Source organism: Symphalangus syndactylus, chromosome 13 (genome assembly GCF_028878055.3).
Source record: "Symphalangus syndactylus isolate Jambi chromosome 13, NHGRI_mSymSyn1-v2.1_pri, whole genome shotgun sequence".
In the NCBI taxonomy this organism is placed as follows: domain Eukaryota; kingdom Metazoa; phylum Chordata; class Mammalia; order Primates; family Hylobatidae; genus Symphalangus; species Symphalangus syndactylus.
Genome location: NC_072435.2, coordinates 43787112 through 43814084, shown reverse-complemented (window position 1 = coordinate 43814084; position 26973 = coordinate 43787112). Strand labels below are relative to the sequence as shown.

General features: G+C 50.7%; 1 protein-coding gene across 6 annotated transcripts in view; it reads left to right on the top strand.

Annotated features, from left to right (window-relative positions):
* UNC13A (unc-13 homolog A) overlaps window positions 1–26973 on the top strand; it is a 91874-nt gene that overhangs the window by 14809 nt on the left and 50092 nt on the right. For all 6 annotated transcript variants that reach the window (XM_055239269.2, XM_055239267.2, XM_055239266.2 and 3 more), the window contains exons 4-12: window positions 1708–1825; window positions 5804–5927; window positions 7288–7361; window positions 9660–9714; window positions 13099–13134; window positions 18366–18573; window positions 21211–21723; window positions 22224–22332; window positions 25199–25245. In XM_055239269.2, coding sequence (XP_055095244.1) covers window positions 1708–1825; window positions 5804–5927; window positions 7288–7361; window positions 9660–9714; window positions 13099–13134; window positions 18366–18573; window positions 21211–21723; window positions 22224–22332; window positions 25199–25245 — 1284 coding nt within the window. The remainder of the gene's footprint in view (window positions 1–1707; window positions 1826–5803; window positions 5928–7287; window positions 7362–9659; window positions 9715–13098; window positions 13135–18365; window positions 18574–21210; window positions 21724–22223; window positions 22333–25198; window positions 25246–26973) is intronic.

Below are 26973 nucleotides of genomic sequence, written 5' to 3'. Positions count from 1 at the left end.
CCCAGCTTGTTCTTGCCCCAGGGCCCTTGCACTTGCTCTCCTGTCCCCAGCTGGCTCTTCTCCTTCAGGTCTCAGCTTGTGTCACCTCCTCAGTGAAGCCCTCCCTGACCACCACCTCCAAGCTACAATTTCAGGGCATCATGCCTTCCCAGGCCTTGCCACCAATTTTGTTTGTTTGTTTGTTTGTTTGCTTGTTTTGAGGCAGAGCCTCACTCTGTTGCCCAGGCTGGAGTACAGTGGCGTAATCTCGGCTCACTTCAACCTCCACCTCCCAGGTTCAAGTGATCCTCCTGCCTCAGCCTCCCAACTAGTTGGGATTACAAGCATGTGCCACCACACCCAGTTAATTTTTGTGTTTTAAGTAGAGATGGTGTTTCACTATGGTGGCCAGGCTAGTCTCAAACTCCTGGACTCAGGTGATCCGCTCACCTCAGCCTCCCAAAGTGCTGGGATTATAGACGTGAGCCACTGCACCTGGCCAATGGATTTTTTTTCCTTTTTTAAAATTTTTTTTATTTTTTTTATTTTGAGACGGAGCCTCACTCTGTGGCCCAGGCTGGAGCGCAGTGGTGCAATCTTGGCTCACTGCAACCTCTGCCTCCTGGGTTCAAGCTATTTTCCTGCCTTAGCCTCCCGAGTAGCTGGGACTACGTGTGCGTGCCACTATGCCCGGCTAATTTTTGTGTATTTAGTAGAGACCGGGTTTCACCATGTTGGCCAGGCTGGTCTTGAACTTTTAACCTCGGATGATCCACCCACCTCGGCCTTCCAAAGTGCTGGGATTACAGGCGTGAGCCGTGAGCCACCACACCCAGCCAACGATATATATATACTTTTTTTTTTTTTTGAGACTGAGTTTTGCTTTTGTTGCCCAAGCTGGAGTGCAATGGCGTGATCTTGGCTCACCGCAACCTCCGCCTCCCGGGTTCAAGTGATTCTCCTGCCTCAGCCTCCCGAGTATCTGGGATTACAGACATGCACCATCACGCCCAGCTAATGTTATATTTTTAGTGGAGACGAGGTTTCTCCATGTTGGTCAGGCTAGTCTCAAACTCCCAACCTCAGGTGATCCGCCCATCTCGGCCTCCCAAAGTGCTGGGATTACAGGCATGAGCCACCGCAGTCGGCCATATTTTAAAAATACATTCCTTAAGATAAATCTTTGGTAAACTGTAAATTCAGTGAATCTCACATTTCACCAAGTTTCCTGCTCCCCCGAATCCACATATGTCTAGGGCGAGGCCTGCAGGGAAAGTGCTTTGAGGTGGGATCGTGTCCTCATATCATTAGATGGAGATCACACTGGGAAGGACAGAGGTGCCCCGAATGTCCTTATCCTGGGGGTAAAGGGAGCTATGGAGGGTATTTGAGCCTCTTCCTCACTTACCCAGCATGGTCAGGGTTGGCGGGCCCAAGGAAGGGCTCAGAAAGATGAAGGTACAGGCAATGTGTAACATCTATCCCCACGCCGTCCTTTCTGGCTTTGAATCCTGGTTCTTTTGTGATACACTGAGCTCTTAACTTCCCCCACTGGCCTCAGTTTCCCTCTATAAAATGAGAACCACCATGTTACCCTACCACCTAGGACACTCCCAAACCTAGGTTTGAATTGCAGTATGCTTGTGTTCTCAGGCAAATGAACTAACCTCTCTGGGCCCCCGTTTCCTCCCTCCTGCTCCCTCGATGCCCCCTCTCCTTTTTCCACAGTGAGATTAACCGTCTGGATTTGGGACTGACAGTGGAGGTGTGGAACAAGGGTCTCATCTGGGACACAATGGTGGGCACTGTGTGGATCCCACTGAGGACCATCCGCCAGTCCAATGAGGTGAGTGGTGGGTGGCCTGAGGGTGAGGAAGGAGGAGTGCCTTGCAGAAGCCCAGTGACCAGTGGGCTAAATAAGATGGGCATTTATCTCCTATCCCCTGACAACATCAATGTGGACACTTGGGATTGCCACGGACCTTCCAAAGTCACTAGGGCCTATACACCTTCCATCTTGCTCTGCCTGTCTCTCCATGTGGCTTCCACCTTGTGGCCCCAAATGGCTGCTTTAGGCTCACCATTGCATCTTCATTCCAACCACGGAAAGGTGCTGGTTGTGGGGGATGGGGGTGGTTCATGCACATCTCATTGGCCAGAACTTAGACATGTGGCCAACACCTTGCTGCGAGGGATTCTGGGAAATGTAGTCCTAGGCTGGAAAATGTAGTTCTAGGCTGTGCAACCCTAGGCACAACTAAAAATGTATTACCTTGGAAGGAGAAAAGGGATAATGTAGGCAATTGGCACTTTGTGTCCCAGATGGGCAGCAGCAGGAAGGTTACACCAGCTCATAAGAAGGTGCTAGGTAACAACCCTGGCCCCTCAGCCTGTGCATCATGGTCAGCAGGTAGTAGTGATGTCTATTTTTTTTTTAATTATTTATTTTTGAGACAGGGTCTCACTCTGTTGCCCAGGCTGGAGTGCAGTGGCATGATCACGGCCCACTGCAGCCTCGACTTCCCAGGCTCAAGTGATCCTCCCACCTCAGCCTCCTGAGTAGCTGGGACTGCAGGTGCATGCCACCACGCCCCCCTCATTTTTTTTGTATTTTTAATAGAGACAGTGTTTTGCCATGTTGCCCAGGCTGGTTTCGAACTCCTGGGCTCAAGCAATCCGCCCACCTTAGCCTCCCAAAGTGCTGGTATTACAGGTGCAAGCCACCACGCCAGGCCGTGGTCATGTCTATTTATCTGTCCCACAGCCCAATCCCTGGCCCTGACCTTAAGTCTCAACCCCTCCATGCTGACCCCAGGAAGGTCTTATTAGCTGGAGCTCTGATCTGTCCTCCCCTGTCCATCTGCCTTGGGAGGCCCTTCAGATGGCACCTGCCCACTAGTCTCATCTCTCCCCCCACTCCAACCTCCACTCTTCCCAGATTCCACCCTCTGAACCTTTGTATAGTGTGTTCCCTGAGCTTCAAGTGTCCTCTTTTCCATCACCTTCTAAATTCCCATGTACCCTCCTCCAGGAAGCCCTCTCTGACTTCCCTCTGGATCCTTTAGCCCTCCTTCCTCCCTCTGGGCTAGCTATGACCTCATGGGGCTGGGGGTGCCTGTGTCCTGCCCTGTTTCCCAGGGCTATGGGCTCCTCAGGGGCCAGGGTGATGATGGCTGGGGCCTCTTGGGGACCCTGGCATCACCCAGTATGAACCAGGCATAGAGGAGGGACTGGAGACTGTTTTTTGTTTGTTCGTTTTTGTCATTTTATTTTATTTTACTTTGAGACAGAGTCTTGCTCTGTCACCCAGGCTGGAGTGCAATGGCATGATTTTGGCTCACTGCAACCTCCGCCTCGCTGGCTCTAGTGATTCTCCTGCCTCAGCCTCCTGAGTAGCTGGGATTACAGGTGTCTGCCACCACACCCAGCTAATTTTTACATTTTTAGTAGAGATAGGGTTTCACCATGTTGGCCAGGCTGGTCTTGAACTCCTGATGTCAAGTGATCCGCCCACCTCGGCCTCCCAAAGTGCTGGGATTACAGGCTCCCGCCACCACACCCAGCTAATTTTTGCATTTTTAGTAGAGATGGGGTTTCACCATGTTGGCCAGGCTGGTCTTGAACTCCTGACCTCAACTGATCTGCCCACCTTGGCCTCGAAAAGTGCTGGGATTACAGATGTGAGTCACCACACCTGGCCAGTGTTTGTTTTTGAATGAATGAATGCAGAGGGATGAAATCGTTGCAACAATCTAGGTAAGTGAGTCTAAAAGGAAGCCTTGGCCGGGCACGGTGGCTCACACCTCTAATCCCAGCACTTTGGGAGGCCGAGGCAGGTGGACTGCCTGAGCTCAGTAGACCAGCCTGGGCAACATGGTGAAACCCAGTCTCTACTAAAAAATACAAAAAATTAGCCGGGTGTGCTGGCACGTACCTGTAATCCCAGCAGCTCAGGAGGCTGAGTTAGGAGAATCACTTGAACCTGGGAAGCGGAGGTTCCAGTGAGCCGAGATCACACCACAGCACTCCAGCCTGGGTGATAGAGTGAGACCTGTCTCAAAAAAATTAAATTAGGCCAGGCTCGGTGGCTCATGCCTGTAATCCCAGCACTTTGGGAGGCCTAGGCGGGTAGATCACAAGGTCAGGAGATCGAGAACATCCTGGCAAACACGGTGAAACCCCATCTCTCTAAAAATACAAAAAAATTAGCCAGGCGTGGTGGCGGGCACCTGCAGTCCCAGCTACTTGGGAGGCTGAGGCAGGAGAATGGCGTGAACGCAGGAGAATGGCGTGAACCTGGGAGGCGGAGCTTGCAGTGAGCTGAGATCCCACCACTGCACTCCAGCCTGGGCAACAGAGCAAGACTCCGTCTCAAAAAAAAAAAAAAAATTAAATTAAAATTAAAATATATAAAAGGAAGCCTTGAGGAAGACCCAAAATTCCCTCAATGGCCCTTCAAGTGTGAGGGAGGCCGGGTCACCTGGGGCGGCAGAAAGTGGATTCTACCGAAGATCATTCCCATTTGAATAATGAACAGACTGAGGTTCAGGGTGGACCCCACTTGCTCAAAGGCTCACGTTCCTGAACGAGGGGAAATGGGCTCGCTCTCCTGGGGGACTTTCTCCGTGGACGATGGGAGGTTCCAGGGCTTTTATCCGAAGTCAGAGTCTCATAACCTCTTATCAAGGGTGGGGAATGACCATGTCGGGCTGGGACTGCCCCTACATAACCCCTAGGGGCTCCCCCTCTGGGTCCTTTGCTCTGGGTTCCCCTGACTCACCATGTGGCCCTGGACTGAGACCTTCCCTTCTCTGAGTCTCAGTTTCCTCATGTGTAACATGGGGACACAGCCAGGCACTGTGGCATGTGCCTGTAGTCCCAGCTACTGGAAGCTGAGGCAGGAGGATCATTTGAGGCCAGGAGTTCGAGATGAGCTTGGGCAACATAGTGACACCCCATCTCTAAAAAGAAAGAAAGAAAGAGAGAGAAAGAGAGGAAGAGAAGGAAGGAAGGAAGGAAGGAAGGAAGGAAGGAAGGAAGGAAGGAAGGGAAAGAAAAGAAGAAAGAGAGGGAGGGAGGGAAGGAGAAGAAAGAAGGAAAGAAAAAGAAAGAAAGAAAGAAGAAGAAAGAAAAAAGAAAAGAGGGAGGGAGGAAGGAAGGAAAGAATCACTTGCACCTTGGAGACAGAGGTTGCAGTGAGCCAAGATCACACCATTGCACTCCAGCCTGGGCAACAACAGTGAAGCTCCATCTCAAAAAAAAAAAAAAGGGGCCGGGTGTGGTGGCTCACACCTGTAATCCCAGCAGTTTTGGAGGCCGAGGTGGGTGGATCATGAGGTCAGGAGATCGAGATCACCCTGGTTAACACGATGAAACCCCGCCTCTACTAAAAATACAAAAAGTTAACCGGGCGTGGTGGTAGGCGCCGGTAGTCCCAGCTACTCGGGAGGCTGAGGCAGGAGAATGGCGTGAACCCAGGAGGCGGAGCTTGCAGTGCGCCGAGATCGCGCCACTGCACTCCATCCAGCCTGGGCGACAGAGCGAGACTCTGTCTCAAAAAAAAAAAAAAAAAGAAAAGAGAAAAGAGAGAGAAAGGAAGGAAGGAAAAGAAAGGAAGGAAGGAAGGAAAAGAAAGGAAGAAAGGGAGGAAGGGAAAGAAAGGAAGGAAGGAAGCAGGGAGGGAAGGAAGGAAGGAAAGAGAGAGAGGAGACATGACTTTTGTTTTGGGGTAGGGGTGAGGGGGATGTCTCACGTGAGAGTAGGGGCCCTGGGGACTAGTGACCAGCAGATTCCTGACCCACACACCTCCTCCCTCAACCCCCAGGAGGGCCCTGGAGAGTGGCTGACGCTGGACTCCCAGGTCATCATGGCGGACAGCGAGATCTGCGGCACCAAGGACCCCACCTTCCACCGCATCCTCCTGGACACGCGCTTTGAGCTACCCTTAGGTGAGTACAGGGGCCCAGGACCTTCACCCAGCCCCAGCCCCACTTGTAGACTCACTCAGCTATTCCAGGAGAGTGAACAGGCCTGGGTAGGTCTAGCTGACCCTTCAGGCTGAGAATGAGGGTCCTTCGCGCCAGAAGAGAGTTTCTTGGGTTGCAGAGAACAGGGATGTGAACCTGCTGCGTGCGGGCCATGACCTGGGCCCCGTAGCTTCCCAGTGAGCTGCAAATGCTTCACGATCCAGGGCGTTCAGGGTTGAGCTATCCTGGCTGTTCCTTGGTGATGCCTGAGACTGCAACAGTGAGCTGGGGATAGGAAGAGAGACAGACAGAGACAGAGAGACGGAGAGACAAAGAGAGACAGAGAGAGACATGTAGACAGAGGCTGAGAACAGATAGTCCCCTCTTCGTTTCCTGGAAGCACCTTGAGTCTCTCTACCTCATTCTTGTAAGAACCCATGGCTGGCCAGGCATAGCTTCTCATCTCTGTAATCCCAGCACTTTGGGAGGCCGAGGGGGGAGGATCATTTGAGGCCAGGGGTTTGAGACTAGCCTGGGCCATCTAGTGAGATCCCATCTCTTTGAAAAAGTTAAAAATTCACCAGGCATGGTGCTGCGTTTCTGTAGTCCCAACTATCTGGGAGGCTGAGGCAAGAGGATGGCTCAAGCCCAGGAGTTTGAGGCTTCAGTGAGCTGTGATTGTGCCACTGCACTCCAGCCTGGGTGACAGAACGAGACCCTGTCTCTAAAAAAAATAAAAATAAAAACGATGGGCTGGGCGTGGTGGCTCACGCCTGTAATCCCAGCACTTTGAGAGGCCGAGGCGAATGGATCACCTGACGTCAGGAATTTGAGACCAGCCCGGCCAACATGGAGAAACCCTATCTCTACTCAAAATACAAAAAAATTAGCTGGGCCTGGTGGCACACGCCTGTAATCCCAGCTACTTGGGAGGCTGAGGCAGGAGAATCGCTTGAACCCAGGAGGCAGAGGTTGCAGTGAGCTGAGATCGTACCACTTCACTCCAGCCTGGGCAACAGAGTGAGATTCCATCTCAAGAAACAATTAAAAAATTAAAAAATTAAATAAAAACAATGGCTTCCCCACCCTCGTAAAGGCTCTCTCCTCTCATCCGCCAACTATTCTCCATCCAGCTCTGGGAAGAGGGGCATCAGAGGCACCACGGTACCTCCCCTTCATCTCCATCCACCCTCCCGAGATCACAGACCAGCCCACCCCTACTTCCGAGGCTTTGCCAAAGACCCTAGAAGCCAGGGCCCGGCTGGAGCTCAGTAGGCCTGGAGGATGGAGGCTGAAGGGCAGGGAGGGGCTTCCAGGCTCATGGACAGGGCTCTGCTTACAGACATTCCTGAAGAGGAGGCTCGCTACTGGGCCAAGAAGCTGGAGCAGCTCAATGCTATGCGGGACCAGGATGAAGTGAGTGTTGGGGTGGGAGGGGGCTGTTTTCTTCCTTGTTTCTGTCTCTGTCTCCCCACGATTTTCACTTACAGATGCTGTTTCTCTCTGAGCTTGTCTTTCCCTGCATCTCTGTTTCTAACTCTTTGTAACCTGACTGCATCCATGACCCATGTGGTCCAGTCTCTAGACAATGTTGGGGTCAAGAAACATGCAGAGGCCACGTGCAGTGGCTCACGCCTGGAATCCCAGCACTTTGAGAGGCGAAGGTGGGCAGATCACCTGAGGTCAGGAGTTCAAGAGCAGCCTGGCCAACATAGTGAAACCCTGTCTCTACTAAAAATACAAAAAAAAAAAAAAAATTAGCCAGGCTCAGTGGCTCACACCTGTAATCCCAGCAATTTGGGAGGCCGTGGCGGGCAGATCATTGGAGTTCGAGACCAGGAGTTCGAGACCAGCCTGGCCAACATGGTGAAACCCCGTCTCTACTAAAAATATAAAAAATTAGATAGGCATGGTGGTGGGCTCCTGTCATTCCAGCTCCTTGGGAGGCTGAGGTGGGAGAATCACTTGAATCTGGGAGGCAGAGGTTGCAGTGAGCCGAGATCACGCCTGCCTGGGCGACAGAACAAGGCTCTGTCTCAAAATAATAATATTGATAATAATAATAAAATAAAAAAATTTATATTTCATTTGGGGGGTACATGAATGTATTGCATGATGCTAAGGTTTGGAATTCCATGGCATTACTCAAATTGTAAACACAGTACCCAACAGGTAGTTTTTTCACCCTTGTCCTGCTCCCTCCTTCCTCCCTTCTGGAGTCCCCAATATCTACTGTTCCCATCTTTTTTTTTTTTTCTTTTTTGAGACGGAGTCTCGCTCTGTCACCAGGCTGGAGTGCAGTGGCGGGATCTCGGCTCACTGCAACCTCCACCTCCCAGGTTCAAGTGATTCTCCTGCCTCGGCCTCCCGAGTAGCTGAGACTACAGGTGTGTGCCACCACACCTGGCTAATTTTTGTATTTTTAGTAGAGATGGGGTTTCACCGTTTAGCCAGGATGGTCTTGATCTCTTGACCTCGTGATCTGCCCGCCTCGGCCTTCCAAAGTGCAAGGATTGCAGATGCGAGCCACGGCACCCAGCCTACTGTTTCCATCTTTATGTCCATGAGCACCCAATGTTTAGATTGCACTTATAAGCGATAACATGTGGGATTTGGTTTTCCGTTTTTGGATGGGTTTGCTTAGGATACTGGCCCCCAGCCACATGCATATTTGTGCAAAGGACATGATTTAATTCATTTTTATGGTTGTGTAGTTCTCCATGGTGTATAGGTACCACATTAAAAAAAAAAAAAAAAATCCAAGCCGGGCGTGGTGGCTCACGCCTGTAATCCCAGCACTTTGGGAGGCCAAGGCGGAAGGATCACCTGAGGTCAGGAGTTCAAGACCAGCCTGGCCAACATGGTGAAACCGTCTCTACTAAAAATAGAAAAATTAGCTGGGCATGGCGGCATGCACCTATAATCCCAGTTACTCAGGAGGAGGTTGCAGTGAGCTGAGATTATGCCACTGCACTCCAGCCAGGGAGACAGAGTGAGACCCCGTCTCAAAAAAAAAAAAAAAAAAAAAAAATCCAATCCACCATTGATGGGCACCTAAGTTGATTCCATGTCTTTGCTATTGTGAATAGCGCTGCCATGAACATACATGTGCATGTGTCTTTTTGTAGGATAATTTCTTTTCCTTTAGGTATATACCTAGTTGTTTGTTTGTTTGTTTTTTCGAGACGGAGCCTCCCTCTGTTGTCCAAGCTGGAGTGCAATGGCACAATCTCGGCTCACTGCAACCTCTGCCTCCCAGGTTCAAGTGAATCTCGTACCTCAGCCTCACAAGTAGCTGGGATTACAGGCGCATGCCACCACGCCCAGCTAATTTTTTGTATTTTTAATAGAGACAGGGTTTTACCATGTTGGCCAGGCTGGTCTCAAACTCCTGACCTCAAGTGATCTGCCCACCTCGGCCTCCCAAAGTGCTGGGATTACAGGTGTGAGCCACTGCACCTGGTCCCTAGTCTTTTTTCTATCTCCATTTCTCACTTTTTCTCTGTCTCTCTCTCTCTCTCTTTCGTGTGTGTGTGTGTGTGTGTGTGTGTCTTTCTCTCCTTTTCTCTCTTACTCCCTGTATCCTTCTCATAGAGAAGGAGAGAATTTGGGAGGTAGAGGGAAGTCGGGATGGGACAGAACAGAGGACTATCCTGGTCCCCTGGCCTTTGGCCCCTCTGAGATAAGCCCTTTCTCCTTCCCCCACCCCTTCAGTATTCGTTCCAAGATGAGCAAGACAAGCCTCTGCCTGTCCCCAGCAACCAGTGCTGTAAGTACTTCTTGATTCTTCCTTAGGCATCAGCTGAAACCCTCATCCCTCCCCTACCCCATGACCGTCCTGTCTAAAGGCTCCTCCAGTCTGGAGACACAAGTCCTGAGAGTGCAGTGTCCACTTACAGTGGATTAGAAATTAGTGTTCTGAGGCTGGGCATGGTGGCTCACCACTGTAATCCCAGCACTTTGGGAGGCCGAGGTCAGGAGTACGAGACCAGCCTGGCCAACAGGGCAAAACTCCATCTCTACTATAAATACAAAAAAATTGAACAGGCGTGGTGGTGGGTGCCTGTAATCCCAGCTACACAGGAGGCTGAGGCAGGAGAATTGCTTGAACCCAGGAGGCAGAGTGTGCAGTGGGCCAAGATCATGCCACTGCACTCCAGCCTGGGTGACAGAGCGAGACTCTGACTCAAAAAAAGAAGGAAGGAAAGAAAGAGAAAGAGAGAGAGAGAGAGAAAGAAGAAGGAAGGAAAGAAAGAAAGAAAGAAAGAAAGAAAGAAAGAAAGAAAGAAAGAAAGAGAGAGAGAGGCCGGGCGCGGTGGCTCACGCTTGTAATCCCAGCACTTTGGGAGGCCGAGGCGGGCTGATCACGAGGTCAGGAGATCGAGACCACGGTGAAACCCTGTCTCTACTAAAAAAAGAAAAATACAAAAAAAAAATTAGCCGGACGTGGTGGCGGGCGCCTGTAGTCCCAGCTACTCGGAAGGCTGAGGCAGGAGAATGGCGTGAACCCAGGAGGTGGAGCTTGCAGTGAGCCGAGATCGTGCCACTGCACTCCAGCCTGGGCGACAGAGTGAGACTCCGTCTCAAAAAAAAAAAAAAAAAGAAAGAGAAAGAAAGAGAGAGAGAGAGAAAGGAAGGAAGGAAGGAAGGAAGGATGGAAGGAAGGAAGGAAAGGAAGGAAAGGAAAGGAAAGAGAAGAGTTCTGACACTTGGGCTTGATGAAACACAGAAAGACAAGAAGGAAGAAAGGAAGAAAGGAAGGAAGGAAGGAAGGAGAGTTCTGAGACTTGGGCTTGATTCCCACCTTGCTATGTGGTCATGGGCAGGCCAGTGTCCCTCTTCGATATTTAGGGGCCCTCTCTTTGAAATAGCGCATCTGACAGCCCCCTCACTCTGAGGGCTGTTGGAAGAATCCAGGACATCTAGAGACATGAAAAACACTTCGTAGATGCTTCACTTCCATTCATCAGATGCTGGATGAGGGCGTATAACTTATTCCACAAACTATTCACTGGGTTAGCACAAACCCCGAGCAGCCCACGTCAGATGGTGCAGACAGACACGGACAGAAGATCCTGCCAGCACATGTGCAACAGGCGCACATACAACAGATGAAGGCTGTTTCACTAACCCATTTTCTTAGATGGAGAAACTGAGGCCCAAGAGGAGATGTGATTTACCCAAGGCCACACACCCGGCAACTGGCAGAGCCAGGATTTGAACCCAGGTCTGAGGGACTCCAACTTTGCTTCCCTTTCCACTGCTCCTTGTCTATTGATGATGATGATCACGTTCCTCTTCCTATTTCCATCAAGGCTGCAGTTGTCAAGATTTTTTATCTTCCTGGGCCCTGTGGACACTCAGATGCATCCAGACCAGGTCTTTTCATGGATGGAGGAGCTGTCTCCCTCCTTAAAATGACTTCCCATTGCTCTGTGGTGGAGGGGAAGTAGCAAATCATATAGCCTCAGGGCAGAGCTCCCACCTGCTGACACCAAACCCCACTTCACTCTTTAGCCTCCTTCCCCTTTCCCATTTACTTTCTTTTCTTCTTCTTCTTTTTTTTCTTTGGAGATAGAGTCTCGCTCTGTCACCCAGACTGGACTACAATGGTACTATCTTGGCTCACTGCAGCCTCCACCTCCTGGGTTGAGCAATTCTTGTGCCTCAGCCTCTTGAGCAGTGGGGATTACGGGCACATGCCACCATGCCCAGCTAATTTTTGTATTTTTAGTAGAGATGGGATTTTGCCATGTTGGCCAGGCTGGTCTCAAATTTTTTACCTCATGTGATCCACCCACCTCAGCTTCCCAAAGTGCTGGGATTACAGGTGTGAGCCACCATGCCTGGCACCTTTTCCATTTGCTTTTCCATCTTCCTTTTCTCCCCTCTCACAGCTTTCCCTGTATCTGTGTCTCCCTCACCATGTGTCCAGGAGGGTGGTAATGGAGCCGGGGTTGAGGAGGGCTTGGGAAACTCCAGCTGGGGTACCCTGTTTCTACACTAACTTGGGGAGTGATATTGAGAAAGTTCCTTGGCTTTCCTGGCCAGGGAGGGGTCATCACTGCCTGGAAGGAATTACAAACCCCCGCTCAGTGAATGGGGTCGTTGAGAGGTTGCAGTGGGGGCGGGGCCAGGCAGAGTGGAGGCAGGAAGGCAATGTCAGAGAGCCCCTGGGCAGATGGACTAGAGCCAGGGGCAGGTTCATTTTGGGAAGTGGAGACCACCACTCAATATTTACCCACAAGTCCTCCCTTGGAGTATTTTGTCACCCCTGTTTCGCAGAGAAAGCAGCCAATGGTCAGAGGTGGTTCTCGCCCTGGCCCTGATGCTCAGAGGCTGTGTGACTTTGGGCTGCTCACTCCATCTCTCTGAGCCCCATAGTTTCACCCGTAAAATGAATAGAATGATAAAATCCACCCAACAGGGGTGTTTCAAACCTTAGGGTTTCCAATTTAGTGTGTCTTTCCTTATCCAAGAGCTGGGAGAGGAAAAAGGTGGAGACTGGGAGACTGCTAACCTCAGACTTCATAGGCAGAAAACCCTAGGCCCAAATACCCACTTTGATACTTCCTGACTGAGCCTGTCCTCCCATTGAAAACTGAGCCAGGCACAGTGGCTCATGCCTGTAAATCCCAGCTACTCGGTCTCACTTGAGACCACGTGTTTGAGACCAGCCTGACCAACATAGCAAGACTCCATCACTACACACAAAAAAAAAACAAAAAGAAAAACCACCAAGAACCAAAACATTAGCTGAACATGGTGGTGCATGCCTGTAATCCCAGCTACTTGGGAGGCTGAGGTGGGAGGATCACTTGAGCTTGGAAATTGGAGGCTGCAGTGAGCTGTGATTGCACCACTCCACTCCAGGCTGGACGACAGAGTGAGACCCTGTTTCAAAAAAAAAAAAATTAAAGAAAATAAAAAAATAAACAAACAGGGATATCCCACCTTCCTCCCAAGGTGGAGAGCAGAGACACAGCAAGTGTCAGCAATGAAAGTGATACTCAGGGAAGGTACTCAGGACAAGAGGGGCTCTTGGGGTGGGGGGAGCAGTTGAGGAGAGTGAGGAGGACAGCAGGGGAGCCCCCTTCCTACACCCATCCCTCTGTCTGCTCCCTTTTATTATTTCTGCCCCTTCTCTTTGTAGGCAACTGGAATTATTTTGGCTGGGGTGAGCAGCACAGTAAGTACTCAGCCTGATTGATGTTCTGGGAGGCGCATGGGAAGGTGGGCACCTTGGTTATCCCAAGGCCCCTCCCCACTACCACACAGGGAAGCAGGGAGCCTGTGATGAGCACGTGGGGGCCAGAGGGCTTGGCAAGACCCCTTTCAAGCTTTCCTGTACCCTCTTCGTTAGTGCCTGTCTTGGGAGGCCTGCCATCTGCTGGGGAGTGGGCACCGTCATTGGGGTGGGGTGGGGGGGTTTAGCCTGGAGGAGTGGACATTTAGACCAACAACCTGCCTGCCTCCAGCTGGGCACTGTGACCCCTGCACCCCACTCCCCCGTATAACCTCACCTCCTCTCCTGTAGCCCCTGCCTTTTGGTCTTCCTATCTTCCTTCTCCACTTGGAAATGAGTACAGTGTCACTCAGAGGGTAATAGGTGGGCGGGGTCTCCAACAGAAGGGCGGGCCAGGGACCTCAGGGAGATGCACACAGGGACCTCAGCACCCCCTCCAGGTCCACCCACACTCACACCTCACCTTCCATCTTTATTTGCTCTCCCAGGGAAGAAGGCAAGCCACCCCCTCCCTAAATTGAATGTCCCTTTTACTTTTCCTTTTTTTGAGACGGAGTCTCGCTCTATTGCCCAGGCTAGAGGGCAGTGGCATGATCTCGGCTCACTGCAAGCTCTGCCTCCAGGGTTCACGCCATTCTCCTGCCTCAGCCTCCTGAGTAGCTGGGACTACGGGCACCCGCCACCACGCCCGGCTAATTTTTTGTATTTTTAGTAGAGACGGGGTTTCACCATGTTAGCCAGGAGGGTCTCCATCTCCTGACCTCGTGATCCGCCTGCCTCGGCCTCCCAAAGTGCTGGGATTACAGGAGTGAGCCACGGCGCCCGGCCCTAATTAAATGTCCATTTTTCTACCTAACAGCTTTTCCCAACCTTTTTGACATGAGGGACCAGTTTCATGGAAGACAATTTTTTTATGGACTGGGATTGGGGGATGGTTTCTGGATGAATCAAGCTCACTGCATTCATTGTGCACTTTATTTTTATTATTATTACATTATAGTATGTAATGAAACAATGATACAACTCATCATCATGTAGAAGCAGTGGGAGCCCTGAGCTTGTTTTCCTGCAACTAGACAGTCCCATCTGGGGGTGATGGGGGACAGTGACAGATCATCAGGCATTAGATTCTCATAAGGAGCGCGCAACGTAGATCCCGCACATGCACAGTTCACAATAGGGTTCACGCTTCTGTGAGAATCTTTTTTTTTTTTTTGAAACAGAGTCTCGCTCTGTTGCCCGGGCTGGATGGAGTGCAGTGGTGCGATCTCACCTCACTGCAACCTCTGCCTCCCAGGTTCAAGTGATTCTTGTACCTCAGCCTCCCAAGTAGCTGGGATTACAGGCACACGCCACCACGTCCAGCTAATTTTTTGTATTTTTAGTAAAGACGAGGTTTCACCATGTTGGCCAGGCTGGTTGTGAACTCCTGACTTCAGGTGATCCACCTGCCTTGGCCTCCCAAAGGGCTGGGATTACAAGTTTGAGCCACTGCGCCCGGTCTCCTATGAGAATTTAATGCTGCTGCTGATCTGACAGGAGGCGGAACTCAGGCGGTAATGTGAGTGATGGGGAGCAACTGTAAATACAGATGAAACTTCACTCGCTCACTCAACCGCCGCCCACCTCCTGGCTGTGCGCCCCAGCTCCTAACAGGCCACAGACCAGATCCATGCCCTAAAGAGTTGCTCCCTTTCTCCCATACCCTGCCTCTTCTAGAGAAATCCAGTCCTCTATTCTTTCTTTCCTTCTTTCTTTTTTCTTTTTTTTGAGATGGAGTCTTGCTCTGTCACCCAGACTGGGGTACAGTGGTGCAATCACTGCATACTGCAACCTCCACCTCCCAGGTTCAAGCGTTTCTCTTGCCTCAGCCTCCCGAGTAGCTGGGATTACAGGTGCATGCCACTATGTCTGGCTAATTTTTGTATTTTTAGTAGAGACAGGGTTTCACTATGTTGGTCAGGCTGGTCTTGAACTCCTGACCTCAAGCAATCCTCCCACCTCGGCCTCCCAAAGTGCTAGGATTACAGGTGTGAGCTACCATGTCTGGCCAGTCCTCTATTCTGAGGATAAATCTGCCTCCTCTCCCCTTCACCAACTGGGGAGTCCTTCACTCCTTCCTCATATCCTGGTTGACAAACCTAACTCCAGGACCAGTGAAACTGTTGACAAACACTTTGGTCCACCACAATTTATCAAAAACAAGTTGGTTAAAAATCAATTTAGGCCAGCCACACTGGCTCACACCTGTAATTCCAACACTTTGGGAGGCTGAGGCGGGAGGGACGCTTGAGCTTCAAAGTCTGAAATCAGCCTGGGCAACAGAGCAAGACCCCATCTCTACAAAAAAAAAATGCCAGGTGTGGTTGCGCACCCCTGTAGTCCCAGCTATTCGGGAGGCTGAGGCGGGAGGATTGCTTGAGCCCGGGAGGTCGGGACTGCAGTGAGCCATGATTGTGCTACACTTCAGCCTGGGCAGCAGTGTGAGACCCTGTCTCTAAAAAATAAATAGATTAAAATAAATAAATAAGTAAATAAAATCAATTTTGCCAAAAAGAATGCTTGGCAGACAGGGCAAGCTCGATAACAACCAACTTGCCACAAACGAACAATACGGTCAAAAGCAAAGATAGGCCGGGCGCGGCAGTTTACGCTGTAATCCCAGCACTTTGGGAGGCCAAGGTAGGCAGATCACTTGAGGTCAGGAGTTCGAGACCAGCCTGGCCAACGTGACGAAACCCCGTCTCTACTAAAAATACAAAAATTAGCCAGGCATGGTGGTGCGTGCCTGTAATCCCAGCTACTTGGGAGGCTGAGGCAGGAGAATCATTTGAACCTGGGAGGTGGAGGCTGCAGTGAGCTGAGATCACACCATTGCACTCCAGCCTGGGTGACAGAGTGAGACTCTGTCTCAAAGAAAAAACCAAAAACCAACAAACAAACAAAACAAAACACCAATGCAGCTAAAGCTGATAGATAATTGGGTCAAAAAGGAAAGACAATTGAGCCGAAAACAGACCGTTCGGTTAAAACAAAAGTGGTTGAAAATAGCCAGAAGCAGGTAATTTAGTCAAGAGCTACTTAGTAGAAAGCAGAGCCTGGGCAAAAGCGAAAAGAATCCACCTCAAAATAATTTACCCTTCATAAGCAGATAATTTGTCAGGAAAAAAAAACCTGGGTGAACATGTGCACAGCCTCATGCAATTTGGCTGGAAACATCTCAGCCCGGTCAAGGACAATTCGGTAGAAAGAATGCTGGCCGGCTGAGGTGGCTCATGGCTAATCCCAGCACTTTGGGAAGCTGAGGCGGGAGGATCGCTTGAGCCCAGGAATTCAAGATCAGCCTGGGCAATATAGGGAGATCCCATCTCTACAAAATAATAAATAAATAAGATTAGCTGGGCGTGGTGGTGTGTGCCTGTGATCCCAGCTACTGTGGAGGCTGAGATGGGAGGATCTCTTGAGCCGAGGAGGTCGAGGTTTCAGTGAGTTATGATCGCGCCACTGCACTCCAGCCCAAGTGAGAGAGACCCTGTCTAAATGAATGGATGAATACAGCAAAAGTCTGAAGGTTTCACTCATTGCTCTGAGATTTTGGGGTCTGGGGTTTTTTTCATTTTTTTACATCCTCTTCCCCTTACCAGTACTTCTCATGTTTTCTTCATGGACTACTTTTTTTTTTTTTTGGATTCAGGATCTCATTCTGACGCCCAGACTGCAGTGCAGTGGCGTAATCATAGCTCACTGCTACCTCGACCTCCTGGGCTCAAGCAATGCTCCTGCCATAGCCTCCCAAATAGCTGGGACTACAGGCACCCATCACCACACCCAGCTAATTTTTAAATTTTTTTAAGAGCCTTACTATGTTGCCCAGGCTGATCTTGAACTCCTGGGCTCAAGTGATCCTCCTGCCTTGGCCTCCCAAAGTGCTGGGACTACAGGCGTGAGCCACTTTGCCTGGCTCATGGACTACATTTTACTTTACTTTTATTTTATTTTATTTTTTGGAGACAGGGTCTTGTGTCACCCAGCCCCTGGAGTGCAGAGGTGTGATCTTGGCTCACAGCAATCTCCACCTCCTGGGTTCAAGAGATTCTCCTGCCTCAGCCTCCCAAGGAGCTGGGATTACAGGCACATGCCACCACACCTGGCTAATTTTTGTATTTTTAGTAGAGACAGGGCCTTGGTATGTTGCCCAGGCTGGTCTTGAACTCCTGGCCTCAAGTAATCTGCCCGCCTCGGCCTCCCAAAGTGCTGGGATTACAGGTGTGAGCCACTGTGCCCGGCCTTTGCTTTACTTTTAAAATAAAGATAACTTTATCATTCTTTTTAATTAAAAAATTGAAAAGATTGAATTATTGAAACCTTTTTTTTTTCAGAAGGTGCAGAAAAGAATAAAGAAGAAAATGTACAATCCCCAATTATGCCAGCACCCAGATATGTTGCTTTGAGAACTGGAATTTTTTTTAGGATTTAGAAAACAAACTGTTCTTTTTTCTAAGGAAACCAAACTAAACTAAAATATCTTTTAGTTCTTATTAAACATGAAGTTTGGCAACTCTACCACATTCCATTTTAGCGATAGATTCCAAGTGTGTGGTGGCTTTGCCAAGCTAAGAATCTAATCCTTTTTGAAAAAGACAGAACCATGTCTCAGCATCTTCTTGGTTCTTGTACATGTAAGTTCAGGTCTGGGGCCCTCACCCTCAGATACCAGGAAATCTCTAAGGGTTAAAGGGCATTCCCTCCACCTTGAACTCCCGATCTTCTTCCAACTTCTCCCTGACTGTTTGTGTGACTCCTGTTATGGGAAACTAACTGCCCAGTGGAAAAAATCCCATCTCATTTTCAGAGATCCTGATCTTCAGCAAAGTTGTTCCTCACATTTGAGCTGAAGGATGCCCTCTACTTCGTCCCTGTTTTCTTCACATTGTAGGACTTACCCTAGCCCCTAGACTTTAGGTCCAATTTGACCCACATAAAGCAAAGCAGGGTTTTCACCTCCCTTGTTCTGAAGCCTATATCTCTATTAACATGATCCACAATTCTTTATCCATACTAGTAAAAAATTCTCTTCTTTGGTAGCAGCACCCTAAGTCTGGGAAATTGTATTGGCCCCCATCATGTGCACTCTCTCTTCCTCACCCTCTTCCCATACCTCCTCTCTCTTCCAGACGATGACCCCGACAGTGCAGTGGATGATCGTGACAGTGACTACCGCAGTGAAACGAGCAACAGCATCCCGCCACCCTATTATACTACGTCGCAACCCAACGCCTCGGTCCACCAGTATTCTGTTCGCCCACCACCCCTGGGCTCCCGGGAATCCTACAGTGACTCCATGCACAGTTACGAGGAGTTCTCTGAGCCACAAGCCCTCAGGTAGGTGCTGCGGAGTGCAGCATGCATGTGCATGAGGGTCCTGCTGTGTCTCCTGGAGTGGAGAGAGGAGTGGGGGGCTGGATGAAGCTGGAGGTGGAGTTCCAGAAGGGCAGAATTCACCTATCCAGGAGGGCAGAATTCACCCATCCAGGAGGGCAGAATTCACATTTTCTTGTGTGAATTAGCCATTTTTTTCTTTTCTTTTCTTTTCTTTTTTCTTTTTTTCTTTAGACGGAGTCTTGCTCTGTCACCCAGGCTGGAGTGCAGTGGCACCATCTTGGCTCACTGCAACTGCCGCCACCCAGACTCGAGCGATTCTCCTACCTCAGCCTCCTGAGTAGCTGGGATTACAGGTGCATGCCACCACCAGGCCCGGCTAATTTTTGTATTTTTAGTAGAGACAGGGTTTCACCATGTTGGTCAGGCTAGTTTCAAACTCCTGACCTCGGGTGATCTGCCTGCCTCGGCCTCCCAAAGTGCTGGGATTACAGGATTGAGCCACCGCGCCCAGCCTCTTTCTTTACCCAAAAGCTTGCAAGAAAATTCTACACAGCCGGGCATGGTGGCTCACCCTTGTAATCCCAGCACTTTGGGAGGCCAAGGCAGGCGGATCACCAGGTCAAGAGTTTGAGACCAACCTGACCAAAATGGTGAAACCCCGTCTCTACTAAAAATACAAAAATTAGCCGAGCGTGGTGGCGGGCATCTGTAATCCCAGTTAGGAGGCTGAAGCAGGAGAATAGCTTGAATCTCGGAGGTGGAGGTTGCAGTGAGCTGAGATCGCATCACTGCACCACCGTACTCCAGCCTGGCTACAGATGTGCGAGACTCCATCTCAAAAAAAGAAAGAAAGAAAAAAAGAAAATTCTACAAGCAGCCTGGTGTGGTGGCTCATTCCTGTAATCCCAGCACTTTAAGAGGCTGAGGCGGGAGGATAGCTTGAGTTCAGGAGTTTGAGACCAGCCTGGGCAACAAAGTGAGACCTTCCGTCTCTATAAAAAATACAAAAATTAGCCAGGCATGGTGGCGTGTACCTGTGGTTCCAGCTACTCATGAGGCTGAAGTAGGATGATCACTTGAGCCTGGGAGATCGAGGCTGCAGTGAGCCAAGATAGCACCATCGTGCTGCAGCCTGGGTGACAGAGTGAGCCCCCCCCTTTTTTTTTTTTTTTTTGGAGACAAGATCTTGTTCTGTTGCCCAGGCTGGAGTGCAGTGGCACCAACATGACTCACCGCAGCCTTGAGCTCCTGGGCTCAAGCGATCCTCCCACCTCAGCCTCCCCAGTAGCTGGAATTACAGGCACAGGCCGCCACGCCAAGCTAATTTATTTTTATTTTTTGTAGAGATGGGGGTCTTGCTCCATTGCCCGGGCTAGTCTTGACCCCCTTTTTGTTCCTATAGCATCCCCGAGGCTGGCCAGGGAAGAGGGTCTCAGGCACTAAGATTGGAGGAGGTATCTAATCAGGAAATGATATGGTTTGTTGAGTGACTAAGTGAATGGTTAGAAGAGGGCTGAGTGGTGGCCCCTATGTCCCCCTGCCTGCACTTAGACAGAGACAGATATTCCTGTTGACGTTGAGCATGATCCTGGGTTCACATAAGCAGCATATAACAGAGGGCCTGACCTGGCCAGAGAGTGGGGGGCATTTGCACAAGTAAGTGATGTTTCAGTGGGTACCAGAGGGTGGGTAGGAGTTTGCTAGATAAAGCAGACAAGGAAGAGACCACAACAAGTGCACAGGTTTATGGTGTTGGAGAGACAATGAGGTGGCCAGTGTGGCTGGAATGGAGGAGGTGGGGAGAAGTGGGGGGAGGTATGCAGGGGGAGTTTGGAGGGTATGGACCACATAGGGCTAGCACAGATTTTATTCCAAGGCACTAGTGAGCCATGGTGGGATTTAGAGCAGGGGAGGGAGGTGATTGGATTTACGATTCCCTGTGGTTTCCAAGGGAAGCAAGAACTGTGGGGACAGCATCTGGTAGAGACAGCAGAGGCTGGCCTGGGGTGGGCCCCAGGGTACAGGGAAGTGGATGCATTTCCCCTACTTTTTCGAGGTGGAGGCCAGGAGACCTGCTGCGGGGCTGTGGTGATGGTGCTGACCCTGAGTCCCCAGCACAGTCAACTGCCTGTTCCCCACAGACCACAAATGCCACAAAAACGGGAATTTTTTTTTTTTTTTTTTGAGATGGAATTTCACTCTTGTTGCCCAGGCTGGAGTGCAATGGCATGATCCCAGCTCACTGCAACCTCCACCTCCCGGGTGCAAGTGATTCTTCTACCTCAGTCTCCCGAGTAGCTGGGATTACAGGCATACGCCACCACGCCCAGCTAATTTTTGTATTTTTAGTAGAGACAGGGTTTCACCATGTTGGCCAGGCTGGTCTTGAACTCCTGACCTCAGGTGATCTGTCCACCTCAGCCTCCCAAAGTGCTGGGATTACAGGCGTGAGCCACCGCACCTGGCCAAAAGTGGGGATTTTTATCTTTTCTGATCATGGCTGTGTTTTCCAGCCCCTAGAGCAGGACCTGGCACATAGTAGGTGTTCAGTCGGTGATGAGTCAATGCCTGTATGACTGGGGCTCAGGTGGGCAGTGACTCGGTACCCCAGCCCCGAACCCTGTTCCATCCCCACAGCCCCACAGGTAGCAGCCGCTATGCCTCTTCGGGGGAGCTGAGCCAGGGAAGCTCTCAGCTGAGCGAGGACTTCGACCCCGACGAGCACAGCCTGCAGGGCTCCGAGATGGAGGACGAGCGGGACCGGGACTCCTACCACTCCTGCCACAGCTCAGTTAGCTACCACAAAGACTCGCCTCGCTGGGACCAGGATGAGGAGGAGCTGGAGGAGGACCTGGAGGACTTCCTGGAGGAGGAAGAGCTGCCTGAAGATGAGGAGGAGCTGGAGGAGGAGGAGGAGGTGCCTGATGATTTGGGCAGCTATGCCCAGCGTGAAGAGGTGGCTGTGGCTGAACCCAAAGACTTCAAACGCATCAGCTTCCCGCCAGCTGCCCCGGGGAAAGAGGACAAGGCCCCAGTGGCACCCACCGAGGCCCCCGACATGGCCAAGGTGGCCCCCAAGCCAGCCACACCTGACGAGGTGCCTGCAGCTGAGCAGATCCCTGAGGCTGAGCCACCCAAAGACGAGGAGAGGTAACAGGATGGGGCCAAGGGGCCAGAGGGGCTGCCACAAGGTCACAGGGTCAGCAGGGCTATGATGGGGTCAGCGTGGACCTGGGAAGTTGCTGGGGCTGAAGTTGTCACAGGCTCTTTGGTTTCTTAAAGGGATCAGAGATGACAGGGCAGAGTAAGGAGGTCAAAGAGGGTTCAGGGGGCCATGAAGGAGTATTAGAGTTTGTGATCTTAGTGGTTGCTGGGGTCGGAGAGGTCAAGAACCTGGGCAAATGGGGGGCCAGAGGGGCTGGGCTGGTGAAAAGGAAGCGGGGGAACAGTGAAGTGTCAGAGAAGCATTGTGTGTGTGGGAAGGGGTGAGGGGCACCGAGGTGGGCCAGGGGACACATGTGGGTCCCAATGTCTCTGAGGGATCAGAGTTACCATGGGGAGCTGTGCATCACTTGCACAACTGGAGGGTCAAGGGAAGGTCAGGGGTCACGGAGAGCCAGCCCAGAGCTTCATAGCGTTCTCTGCCTCAGTTTCAGGCCAAGAGAGGATGAGGAAGGCCAGGAGGGGCAGGACTCCATGTCCAGGGCCAAGGCCAACTGGCTGCGTGCCTTCAACAAGGTGCGGATGCAGCTGCAGGAGGTGAGTGACACACCCAGCCATGCCCCTGCCACGCTTAGCCAGGCCACGCCTAATGCCACGCCCACACATGGTTTGGCCACACCCACACCTATATTGGCCACTCCCAACACCCCACCTGTACCCAAGCAGAGCCTGGGCATGCCCAGTGCAGTGCCCACACTGTGCCCATGCCCCAGCCACTTGAGCCCTTCCCTGGCCCTACCCTCACTCAGCCTGGCCTCACCCAGTGTCACCGATGCCCCACCCACCCTGACCCTTCCTTAGCCACATACACACACAGCCCAGGGTGTCCCCATGGCCCATCCACACCAGCCTGGCTGTGCTCACTCCCAAACCACACACCAAGTCTGGCCCCACATATCCCCAGCCCAGCCTCCTGCCCAATGTCAGCCTGGGGTTTCTAGGTCAAGAGGGAGGAGAGAAAACTAGGGCTGAAATCCGGCTGAAGTCATGGTTAGGGATCAAGGTCAGCGTTAGTTCAGCCATCAAAGATCAAAGGTCAGGGTTAGAATTGGTGTTAGGCAAAGGGGTCAGTGCTTAGGGCCAAATTGGAGGTCATTGTCAGGGTTAGGGAAAGGTCTGGGGTCGGGTCAGTAGGGGAGTAGGAATCAAGGGAAGGAATTAGCATCAGGGTCAAGGTGACTGTTTAGATGGGCAGCAGGGTTGAGGCCATTCATTTATTCCTTCATTCAACACACCCTGTTGCTCTTCAGGGTTACCCTCCAAACTGCAGTGGGATTGGCAGGAGGAGATTCCAGACAGACTCCCAGAGGTTTAGACCATCAAATATCAGAGCCACAAAATTACCAAACGAAATTTCTTAACAGTTTTAAAATAGAAATCTATTTTTTGACTCAGCAGTACATACATATGGTTCTAAATTAGATAGGTAGATGAGTACACAGTGAAAAGGCTGTTGGATAACTTTCACTAGGTTAAGAAATTAAATTGAAAAAATAGCTACTATTGGAACTATGTGATGTACAAGAAAAACAAGCTATGGAACTAGTAATATGACAAGAAAAAGACACATGGAGGGCTCTCTGGGTTTCATAGGAAAAGCATAAAACTAATCCAAGGCAATCAGGAAAACTACCTGGAGGAAATGACACTTAAGGAGAAGTGATGGCCGGGCACGGTGGCTCAAGCCTGTAATCCCAGCACTTTGGGAGGCCGAGGCGGGTGGATCACGAGGTCAGGAGATCGAGACCATCCTGGCTAACACGGTGAAACCCCGTTTCTACTAAAAGTACAAAAAAATTAGCCAGGTGTGGTGGCAGGCACCTGTAGTCCTAGCTACTCGGGAGGCTGAGGCAGGAGAATGGCGTGAACCCGGGAAGTGGAGCTGGCAGTGAGCCGAGATCGTGCCACTGCACTCCAGCCCGGGCGACAGAGCGAGACTCTGTTTCAAAAAAAAAAAGGAGAAGTGATATCCAAAATATTTCAACAATATTTCAGGACCTCACACCTGTAATCCCAGCAATTTGGGAGGTCGAGGCGGGAGGATCACTTGCCCTCAGGAGTTTGAGACCAGCCTGGGCAACGTAGTGAGATCTCATCTCTAAAAGAAAAACATAAAAAATATTTCAGAGCTGGGCACGGTGGCTCACACCTGTAATCTCAGCACTTTGGGAGGCAGAGGTGGGTGGATCACCTGAAGTCAGGAGTTTGAGACCAGCCTGGCCAACATAGTGAAACCCCATCTCTACTAAGAATATAAAAAATTAGGCTGGGCTTGGTGGCTCACACTTGTAATCCCAGCACTTTGGGAGGCCGAGGTGGGCAGATCACGAGGCCAGGAGATCGAGACTACGGTGAAACCCCGTCTCTACTAAAAATACAAAATATTAGCCGGGCGTGGTGGTGGGCACCTGTAGTCCCAGCTACTCGGAGAGGCTGAGGCAGGAGAATGGCGTGAACCCGGGAGGCGGAGCTTGCAGTGAGCCAAGATTGCACCACTGCACTCCAGCCTGGGCGACAGAGCAAGACTCCGTCTCAAAAAAAAAAAAAAAAAATACATATATATATATAAAATTAACTGGGTGTGGTGGTGGGCACCTGTAATCCTAGCTACTAGGGAGGCTGAGGCAGGAGAATCGCTTGAACCTGGGAGGTGGAGGTTGCAGTGAGCTGAGATTGCGCCATTGCACTCCAGCCTGGGCAACAAAAGGGAAACTCCGTCTCAAAAAAAAAAAAAAAAAATATATATATATATATATATATATATTTCAGGAGCCGAGTGTGGTGGCTTGTGTGTGTGGTCCCAGCTACTCAGGAGGCTGAAGCAGGAAGATCATATGAGGCCAGGAGTTTAAGACCAGTCTGGGCAATATAGCAAGACCCTGTCTTTAAAAAAACCAAACACCCCCTCAATATTTCAGAACAGAAGAGTGCTGCCTGTCTTCCTCATAGGACCCCCCCATGTTAACCCTTTAGTTTCAAGATGGAGGGAAGGTAGGGGCTGTGGACCCCGGGTCTATGCTGAGACCTGAATGATAAATAGAGGCTGGTTGGCTGCAGAAGGTGGGAAGAGGTACAAGCTGAAGTCACAACTCCTGGAAAGATCCCGAGGCAAGAGAACAGATGAACAAGTGAGACTATAGGGGGTTTAGGGAATAAGCAATGAAGAGACTGAGGTCCATTGACGTGACTGAAAGAGAGGAGCTTCTTTCTCCACCAGACCATCTTACAGATGGACAAACTAAGGCCCAGAGATAGCCAGGGAGATTCCTAAAATCACTCAGCCAGGACTAGGACCCAGGCCATCTGACTCCCAGCCCAGAGGGGAGTCAGAAGTGGGTGTGGAGCCTGCTCTGGGGAGGGGAGGGACAGCCACACTGACCATATCTGTCTGTCTGTCCTGCAGGCCCGGGGAGAAGGAGAGATGTCTAAATCCCTATGGTTCAAAGGCGGGTAGGTAATGAAACTGTGAGCGGTGGGAGGAAGATTTGAACCCCAAGCCCAAGGCTGGTTTGCTCCTGAGCCTCAGCCCAGAGAGGATGGGGAGAGGTCCCATTTAGACAGGGGATAGATTGAGCTTGGGCAAAATACATCACTTTCATGAGGCACACAATCATACGCAGACACAAAAGACAGTAATCTTTGAAGATACGGCCAGGTGCGGTGGCTCATGCCTGTAATCCTAGCACTTTGGGAGGCCGAGGCAGGAGGATCATTTGAGGTCAGGAGTTCGAAACCAGCCTGGCCAACATGGTGAAACCCTGTCTCTACCAAAAATACAAAAATTAGCCGGGTGTGGTGGCAGACACCTGTAATCCCAGCTACTCGGGATGCTGAGGCAAGAGGATTACTTGAACCCGAGAGGCAGAGGTTGCAGTGAGCCGAGATTGCACCACTGCACTCCAGCCTGGGCAACAGAGCGGGACACTGTCTCAAAAATAAACAAACAAATAAATAAATAAATGTAAGATAAAGCAGACACTATTAGGAACTAGACATTATTGGGAAATATACACTATATATTTGTAATTCCGGAGCTAAATTTTTTTTGCTTTTATTCTATTTTTAAACCTCTTCGATTATTGCTACAGTTGTGGGCTCTTTAATTAAAGATAGTTGTTCAGTCTTCAGTAGAGCATGTGGTCACATCTAACCTCTTATGTTATGGATTTTCAGGTTAGAGGATGCACAAGATATTTTAAAAATATGCTCGGGTTTTAAAATAGCAGCACGGTAGTGACCTTCCTTGTACGTCCTTGGCAAACAGGCAGGGAGACAGCAGCTGGGACTCCTAAATAAATGAGCAGATGCCCTAGCTAGAGAGCCTTGGATGTGGGGCCTGAAATGGGGATTCCTGTGCACGTGATTTATGAAGGATGTGCTCTCAGGAGAAACCTGTCAGACAAGGGGAGGCTGCCGAGAAAAGATGTGGTTTAGAAGTCTCTAAGCCTCAGTTGGCTCCTGCAGAAAGCTTTGTAGGTTGAATAGCCCTGCAGCGCTTGTCTGGAGTCATTGGCTGCAGGCACCTATCTCACTGGCCAATGAAAACCTTTTGGGGCCAGGCTTGGTGGCTCACACCTGTAATCCCAACACTTTGGGAGGCTGAAGCAGGTGGATCGCCTGATGTCAGGAGTTCAAGACCAGCCTGACCAACATGGCAAAATCCCGTCTCTACTAAAAAATACAAAAATTAGCCAGGTGTGGTGGTGCATGCTTGTAATCCCAGCTATTTGGGAGGCTGAGGCGGGAGAATCACTTGAGGCTAGGAGTTCAAGACCAGCCTGGGCAACATAGCGAGACCTCCATCTCTACAAAAATTTTTTTAAATTAGCTATGTGTGGCTCATGCCTGTAATCCCAGCACTTTGGGAGGCCAAGGCGGGTGGATCACCTGAGGTCAGGAGTTTGAGACCAGCCTGGCCAACATGGTGAAACCCCAACTCTACAAAAAGTACAGAAAATTAGCCAGGTGTGGTGGTGGGCACCTGTAATCCCAGCTACTTGGGAGGCTGAGATAGGAGAATTGCTTGAACCCAGGAGGCAGAGGTTGCAGTGAGCCAAGATCATGCCATTGCTGGCCGGGCGTGGTGGCTCAAGCTTGTAATCCCAGCACTTTGGGAGGCCCAGGCGGGCGGATCACGAGGTCAGGAGATCAAGACCATGGTGAAACCCCGTCTCTACT